This window comes from Populus nigra, chromosome 11 (genome assembly GCF_951802175.1).
Source record: "Populus nigra chromosome 11, ddPopNigr1.1, whole genome shotgun sequence".
NCBI classification, from domain to species: domain Eukaryota; kingdom Viridiplantae; phylum Streptophyta; class Magnoliopsida; order Malpighiales; family Salicaceae; genus Populus; species Populus nigra.
Genome location: NC_084862.1, coordinates 12094810 through 12103754, shown reverse-complemented (window position 1 = coordinate 12103754; position 8945 = coordinate 12094810). Strand labels below are relative to the sequence as shown.

The 8945-nt window shown below is 32.3% G+C and overlaps 1 protein-coding gene across 1 annotated transcript; it reads left to right on the top strand.

Moving 5' to 3' along the window:
• The first annotated feature begins 6248 nt into the window (after nt 1–6248).
• LOC133668812 (uncharacterized) lies at nt 6249–7540 on the top strand. Its single transcript, XM_062088821.1, has 2 exons — nt 6249–6832; nt 7186–7540. Exons 1-2 carry the CDS (start codon nt 6356–6358, stop codon nt 7267–7269), a joined length of 561 nt encoding a protein of 186 aa, XP_061944805.1. The 5' UTR covers nt 6249–6355; the 3' UTR covers nt 7270–7540.
• The last annotated feature ends 1405 nt before the right edge of the window (nt 7541–8945 follow it).

The following is an 8945-nucleotide window of genomic DNA, read 5'->3' as shown; positions in this document are numbered from 1 at the left end:
TTGCAAGTGGTCTAACTGTTCCATGCAACCTTCCCGATGCTGAAAAGAATGCAAATATTTTTTGCAAGTGGTCTAATTTTTCAAGTCGAGCTGTCTGATGGTGAAAAATGCGAAGTTTTTTTAAAAGTGATCTAATTGTTTCAGGCAACCTACCCGATGGTGAATAATACAAAGATTTTTAAAAGTGGCATAATTGTTCCAAACAACCTACTCGATGATGAAAAATATGAAGATTTTTTTAAAGTGGCCTAATTGTTCCAAGTGATCTATCTGGTGGTGAAAAAAACATGAAAGTTTTTCAACATTGGTCTTATTGTAGTGAGAGACCTACTCATTGGTGATATATTTTATTTTTCTTTTTTACTTTTATTGTTTTTCTAATTTTTGTTTCTTCCTTTTCCTTTTCTTTTTTTTCTGCACTTGCATGAGAGTTTGGTCACGCACATTAAGTGGTAGATTTTCTATGAAATCTTCATCTTCATCCAAAAACATGGCCGAAGAGGATCACCAGTCACTTCATAATGAGAATAATCAAGTTAGAACACTTAGAGACCACATGAATCCTACAAGAACAAGTGCACCTTCATGTATAGTTTTCCCTCCTGATGCATCTCACTTCAATTTTAAGCCAGGCATTATTCAACTTTTACCTACTTTTCATAGCTTAGATCTAGAAAATTCATACTTGCATTTGAGAGAATTTGAAGAGGTTTGTAACACTTATAATGACTTAAATTATAACATAAACATCATCAGATTAAAGCCTTTTCCTTTTTCATTAAACGAGAAAGCTAAAACATGGCTACAAAATCTTAGGTCAGGATCCATTCATGCTTGGGATGAAATATAACAACAGTTTTTAAAGTTTTTCCCTTCTCATATAACAAACTCTTTCAAAAGACAAATCACCACTTTCACTCAAAAACCAGGAGAAACATTTTACCAATGTTGGGATAGGTATAGAGACTTGTTGAATACCTGTCCTCATCATGGTTTTGAAACATGAAGATAGGTTTCAAATTTTTATAAAGGGTTAACACCTAAAGAAAGGCAAATGGTGGAATTGATGTGCAATGGAACTTTTAAAAATAAAGACCCTGATAAAGCAATGGAGTACCTAGACTTGTTAGCTGAAATGCTCAAAATTGGGACACTACAGGCACTTGTGAGGCACCAGGTAAAACTCAACCTCATACATCTAGTGGAGGAATGTACAACCTTAGGGAAGATCATGACCTCCAAGCCAAATTTGCATCTTTAGCTAGAAAAGTCGAGGCACTTGAATTTAAAAAGAGTGGTCAATTAAAATTTGTTCAAGACATTGTATGATAAATCTGTGAAACTAACGAACATTCAACCAATGATTGTCCAACTTTGCCTTCTTTTAAAGAATGTCTTCATGAACAAGCCAATGCTTTAACCAGTTTTCAAAGACCAAATCATAACCCATACTCGCAAACATACAACCCTGGTTGGAGAAATCTTCCAAATTTCAGTTGGAAGAGTGGTATCAATAATGCACAAACTTCATTACAACCATTTCAAGCCCACCACAATTTTTAAAATTCTCAAGGATATGCACCTCCTTATGCTCCCTCTCCTGGAAGAAATCTTGAGGAAACATTGCATGCATTCATTGAAAAGAAAGAGACAATCAACATTCAATATGCTCAAACCATGGCAGATTTAAAAGATACTCTTGCAAAATTCACATATGCTCTTAGTTTTTAGGAGAAAGGTAAGTTTTCATCTCAACCACAGTAAAATCCCAAAGGGCAATACAATTCAAGTGCAAGTAGCTTTGGAAGCCAACACATGGATCAAGTCAAATCAGTCATTACTCTCCGTAGTGGTAAGGTTATTGAAAAACCCATTCTTGAACCTTATGAGAAAGAAGATGAGTTAATCTATAAGGGTAAGGAAAGGGTTGAACTTGAACATCATAAAGAAAAGACTGGTTCCCCACCAGCACTTCCATTTCCTCATGTCATGACCAAACAAAGGAAAATCAATCACAATTCTGAAATCTTTGAAACTTTCAAACAGGTAAGGATCAATATACCTTTGTTGGATGCTATTAAACAGGTACCTTCTTATGCTAAATTTTTGAAAGACTTGTGTACCGTGAAGAGAAAATTGAATGTGAAAAAGAAAGCTTTTTTAGTTGAACAAGTAAGTGCCATTCTTCAAAACAATAATGCTTTGAAATATAAAGACCCTAGTTGTCCTACAATTTGATGCTTTATTGGAGAACATAAAATTAAAAGAGTTGTACCTGATCTTAGAGCTAGTGTGAATTTACTTCCATATTCAGTTTTTCAAAGTCTCAATCTAGGTGAGTTAAAACCAACTTCTGTAACTCTTTTACTTGCTAATAGATCTGTAAAGGTACCTAGAGGAATAGTTGAAAATGTGTTAGTACAAGTTGATAAATTCATTTATCCTATGGATTTTATTGTCTTAGATACACAACCTGTTGAAGCATGTAATTCAATTTTTGTTATTTTAGGACGTCCCTTTCTTGCAACTTCTAATGCATTGATTAATTGTAGGAATGGACTGATGAATTTATCATTTGAAACATGACACTAGAAATGAATATTTTCAATATTTGCAAGCAACCTGGAGATGATAATGATTTTCAAGAAGTAGATCTTGTTGAAGAATTAGTTTATGATCAATTTCAAACTACTTTGAGTACAACTGACTTCAATGAATCTGAAGATTTGCAAATGATTTATTCTCAGGAAGAAGTCAAGGACTAAAAAGGCATTGAAAATATTGTTGCAAATCATTTGTCAAGATTGACAATAGATTCAACATCTGACATCACACCAATCAATAATTACTTTCCTAACAAATCCTTACTTTCTCTTAGTTCAATGCCTTGGTTTGTTAATATTGTCAATTTTCTTGCAAGAGGAGACTTTTCATCTCATTAGAGTGCCTAAGACGAAAGAAAGTGTTTGAACGAAGTGAAAAATTTTTATTGGGATGACCCTTACATATTCATATATTGTCCTATCAAATATTTCAAGGATGCATTCCCGACAATGAGGTAAGTAGTGTCATTAAATTTTGTTATTCTGAGGCATGTGGAGGTCATTTCTCATCAAAGAAGACGACAGCAAAAATCTTACAATGTAGATTTTATTGGCCACTATGTTCAAGGACACACATACATTCTGCAAAATTTATGAAAATTGTCAAAAGTTAGAATTTATTTCAAAACATAAGGAGTCTTTAGATAATCTTTTATTAACTTTTGAGATGTATCCTAATGGAGATGTGCATTGTGAAATTCATGATTTATGGCCCCATTTTCATAAAGAATATGCTCGATATAGTCTTGGGAATCTGACTATAAAAGACCATGTTTGCTAGTTTTTAAGAAAACTGGATGGGAAGCTTATCCCCGACCCATATAGGGTATTTAAGTCATTCTTGGACGTAAAACCAAGAGAATATGTGAACCACAATCACAACTACTTGTACATACATATGTTCTAAAAAAAACAGTGACTCCAGCTCCTATATATAGGTGGTATGATTGCATTTTCAATTTCTCATCTATAAAATCTTCTCTTTCTTCCCTTTATTTCTATTCAACCCATACATTTAACATATACAGAAGTGTGTAGAAATGGCAGGTTCCTCAGTGTTGCGATGTCGCGGTCTCATAAATTAATTACCCTAGCTTTAAACACAACACACAAGATAGTATAGAGCAAGCAAGGGGTCGATCCCATGAGGAAGGTTCAAGTCAGATTTTTATGCTAGATGATATGCAATTTGGGGGGGGGGTTGGGCGTTATCTAGGCTAAAGCAAAAGAAAATAAAAAACTATCAAACGAAATTTAATAAAATCAGAAAATTATCAAGAGAATAAACCTTGGTCGCAAGCACACATCCACCTACAGAAATCAGAACTTATCATGGAAACGAAACATCAATTTATATTCTGAATATTTATCTCTTCTTAACATTGGTTAGTTAACGGATCCGCCGTATAACTAACTCTAATCATCAAACAACCATAGTGCCTGCACTAGTAATTTAATTCAATGGCAGCCTTAAGAACTAGATAAGTTGATTAATCAAGAAAACATAATTGTCTGCAGTCTATGTTTGATTTGATTGAATGTTCTCCCTAAAATTAATAACGTAGATCTGCCACAATTATTAAACTCAGTTGCTTCACAAGTTCATATACCACAACTCCGGTTTTGATATCAAACTTAGCAATAGATTGTCTACAATAATAACTTAGAGTCCGCTCTAGCAATTAAAATAAACAATCATAGGAAAAATAAGCATAGGAGAACAAACATATTCATCATAAAAACTGAAAAGAAAAGGTAAAATAAATCTCACAGTTCTTGAAATCCAAAGATTTACGTGTCCTTGCAACCAAGAAAAAGTGTTTAGCCTTGCATGTTTGTTGAACAACTAATCAAAAAGAAGGAAGAATGCATAATTTCAAGTTTCTTAGAAGAGGGGGGTGTTTTTATCTTCTTGGCTGGCTGCCCCCGCTTCTCTTCTCTCATTCTTTTTATATCCTAGGAAACCCTAGTTTCTATTTTACAAAATAGTCATCCCTTAAGTAGACAGTTTACAATTAAGTACTTCAATAACTATTTTCCTAAAAAAGAAGAAATAGCCTTGTATGAAATCTTCAAGCTTTGACTTAGAGGAGCTAAATTGCTGAAATAAAAACTTGGATATCGGTTTAGATGCTTTGGAACGTAATTTGAACTCGTTTCTTCACGAAACCTATTTGCTGGCATAATTCAGTTGTCATCTTTGAAAAATTATATCTCCCTCATATGACATCATTGTTTGCTGAAATTTGAAGCGTTGATAGGCCTTTGAGTCAGAAATCAAAAATAATTGAGCTTGCATCAATTGGACTTCTGTAACTCCAGATATTCAAGTCGGAATGGACAAAGTTCAACACTAGCAGATTGCAAGATTTGACTTTGAAGGCTGCGATTTCCATGCTCTTCCTTATTTTATTTTCTTGCCTTAGATTGCCAGTAAGGTATGGATGTTAGCTTTTTAATGCCACTAGAATCACTTCATTTCAACCTCTAAAGCTCACGCTCTGCACAAAACATTGACTGAAGGTCAAATCTGTCAATTACCTCCAATTTACTTTTTTTTGCATCTTTCATCCAAAAGTGCCTTTAAAATATAAAACAAAAAATATTAAGGTATTTTATATATATAACATAGGTAAAACACTAGTTAAATATAGATGAAATTATTAAATAATATGGTTGCATCAATTAGCAATAATAATATTAAAGGATTGTGGTGCAGGAGATTATACAGATTTGAATAGTCAGACTGAAAAATATAGAAGATATAATTATAGAATAATTTAAGTCTAAGAAAAGAGACGGTAGAGTCAAATGATGTGTTATAAAAACAACTATAATTTTTAACAGTGCTCAAGTCTCATAAAAAATACTTTAGGTCTTGTTTTATAATTTTATAATGGACTACAAGAATTATTGAGGAGAAATAAATAATTCATGGGTAGGTGGAATCGAATAAAAAAATGTCTCCAAAACCAGATTTGTGGGGGCCTCTCATAGTAGTAGGCAGTAGCTGGGTTTCCTTGGGCTTTGGGCCGCGGCTTCAGCATGTTCGAGGGTGTTTGGTTTAAAAATCAAAGACAAATGATGTTATCATGGTTTGATGTGGCGGAGGGGGATTGAGTGGGATTTGGAAAGATTATGGAAGCGGGTACACTTGATTGTTTTTCTCTTCTTTTTCTTTTTTTTTCTATTTTGGAAAATATTAAACTTCATAGATGTGTATTATTTCCATCGTGAATGTTTTGTTTTGTGAACGTGAACTACACTTACAGCTGTAAAATTCGGACTAGACTTGCAGGTCTATGAATCTTATTGATTTGCTTCAACCGATTCAGATTGAAAAAACAAAGAAAAAGATTAACTTGAACAAAAATTTAGATTGATGCATTCACAACCATGTTTTTGCAGGATAAAAAATGGTTTTTAAAGTGTGTTTTATTTATAAATAAATTAAAATATTTTTTTATTTTTAAAATTTAATTTTGATATAAACATAATAAATTAATTTAAAAATAAAAAAAATAAAAAATAAAATAATATTATTTAAAAAAACACGCGAGTTAACTCAGTAATATAAGAATTAACCTCATGATTCGTAGATTAACCCAACTCTCCTTCGATGTATACATATAAAGGTCAGATCTTTCAACTATGCGTTAAATGACCAGATGCAGGATTTTAGAGTTATCCGCTACCTCGTCCATTACCCTCTTAAATTCTCCTCCTCTTAAATATTACAAGCATAAATAGATATGGAGGAGATTCGCCGCGCTGCTGAAGCTTATTATAAACATCTGCCCGAGGAGAAGAAGAAATCGGCCCGGGACACTTTCGAAGCCATGGATGAGAACGAAGACGGGAAAATTAGCCTGCGTGAATACGTGGACTATCTCAAGAAAAATAACAACACGGTTTTCACTCATCCAAGCTTGTTTACAGCGCTGGACAAGGACGGCAATGGAAGCTTGGATTTTGAGGAAACAATCGTCTTGTACTACATCATGCAGAGTGGAAGAGCTCTAATTTGCCAGTCTTGTAATACGTTCTTGGCAGACGTATACTTCAGCTGCAATCAATGTTTCTGTCTTGATGAGTCACCTAGCACCTATGATCTTTGTTGTGATTGTTATGGTGGAAAAAGTTTCACTCACCACGATGATGCCATCTTCTGGGATAACTATACTTTACTGAGTCGAAGCAGGAGCTTGGCACTAAAAGCTCCCGAACAGGTAATTAATCTTTGAAAATGATATCAACTTCGATCCCTGTTAGAAAGAAATACTTGAACCTGACTTTAAATATTTGATAAAGGAGAAAATTTGTAACTAAATTTTTAATCAATAAAATGAAAAAAATGAATAATCTATGAGGGGGAAATCTAATGTCTTGCAGCTTTTGAATTTAATGTCTTGTTGCCCTAACCATTGTGTGGCTTTTATTCTATAGCATAGTGATAATGAGAACACATTCGAAATTTGTTTTATAGTTTAGATGTTAATTATCAATTAGTTTCACAAAATTTACCATAACAGAACATTAGTTTCAAATATCTAATCATATGCTTTGTTATCTTTAATTTCAGAATCGAAGAAATGTGCTTCGAAAAATTGGAACCATAGTGGAAGTTACAAGCATGGCTGTTGCTTTAGGCTGTAGCATCATGTGAAAGAACGAATGGTGCATTTTATCGTCATTGTGTTTCAATTTTATTAGAAGTTTGTGAAGGGTGAAACGTGAATAGCTTGCTTGTGGAAGACTATTATTGATGAAGTAATGAAAAACTTCGGACTAGATTGAACTTTTCACGAGCTATGATCATTAGCTATTTTGTTTGAAGTTATAGGATTGTTAAATGGTTGTTTGTGATTTACTAAATTTGTTGTATAAGAGCTTGTGATTTCTTCTTGAATTATTGTATGTTTACTTGTGGTCGTTAATATTGCTGTATGGTTGCTTGTTTGTGGTTGCTGGTCACTGCAATTGGTGTAGAAAATGGCCTTGTTGTGCATAGAAAAAGGTTGGTTGTGCACTCCCACTGACTATGAATCAATAGCTGATCATTTTGTTTTTTTTTACCGGTATATATATTGTTTTTGTATTGATAATTTTTATAAAAAATAAAAAAAAATTAAAAGAGAAAAATATAAAAAAGAAAATCAATACATCAAAGACTTGTTTTAGGGAGTAAAATGTAATTAAAATTATAATAAGAAGTAGTTTAGTTTAAAAATAATAAGTGCAAGAAAAAAAACTAGAAAAAGCAAAATTGTCTTATCGGTGATTCGAGAGGCACCGCATTGTTCATTGGATTGTGTTTTTTTGTTTTTCTTTAATCATCAAAAACAGATCCTTGCCCTTGCCGCATTATTCAATGAGTTTTTCTTTTAAAAAATCATCAACCATGTATCCTTTGTATCATGAATATATTTTATTTTCAAACTAAATCTCTTGAATTTATATTTTAAACAAGTTATTTATATCTAAATTGTGCATTTATAAAAGTTTATTTTTTGCAATCATTTATCAAATTCAAATTATATATATAAAAAGAAGTAATCATTCATTAAGTTCCACTAATTTGTTTTGTTATATGATCATGTTTGTTTTTATTTCTTGTGATGCAGATATATTTGCCCCACTAACTTTTCTGGCATGTTCTAAAACACAATGTAGTTTTCCATCTTTTCTGACATGTCATTGAAAGGTGTGCAATTTGTCCAGATGATATGCATCTTTTCATGATTATCTTTTTAGTACAGATGTCAATAAAAGGTAATATAGAAATCAAAGGCCATTAATAATATTGTTGTTAATAATAACAATAATAGTAGTATTATTCTTACTAACAATGTATCCTTGCATATCTTTCATGGACATTATATCTTATTTTTCAACTTAAATCTCATTGATTCATATTTTAAACAAGTCATTTATATCTAAATCATGCATTTATAAAAATTTATTTCCTGCAATCATTCAACAAATTCAAATTATAAAATAAAAAAGTAGTCATTCATCAAGTTCTACTAACCTCTTTATTATGTGAGCATGTTTGTTTGTGTTGTTTGTTTTTTCTGGGATGCAAGCGACATCTCCCCACTAATTTTTCTAGCATGTCCTAAAAAACTGTGCAATTTTCCATCATTTTTGACATATCATCAAAAGCTGGGTGGTTTCATGATTATCTTTCTGGCGCATATGTTAATGAAGGTAAATAACAATTAAGGTTAATAAAGAAACCAAAGGTCATTAGTAGTATTACTATTAATAATAATGATAATAGTAATTATATTATTACTAACAATGTATCCTTGCAAATCTTTCATGGACATTATATCTTAT

Bases quoted from the DNA above. Each gene is read 5' to 3' on its own strand.
- LOC133668812 (XM_062088821.1), top strand. From the start codon at position 6,356: ATGGAGGAGATTCGCCGCGCTGCTGAAGCTTATTATAAACATCTGCCC. The intron at 6,833-7,185 runs GTAATTAATCTT...CTTTAATTTCAG, and splicing joins CACTAAAAGCTCCCGAACAG to AATCGAAGAAATGTGCTTCG.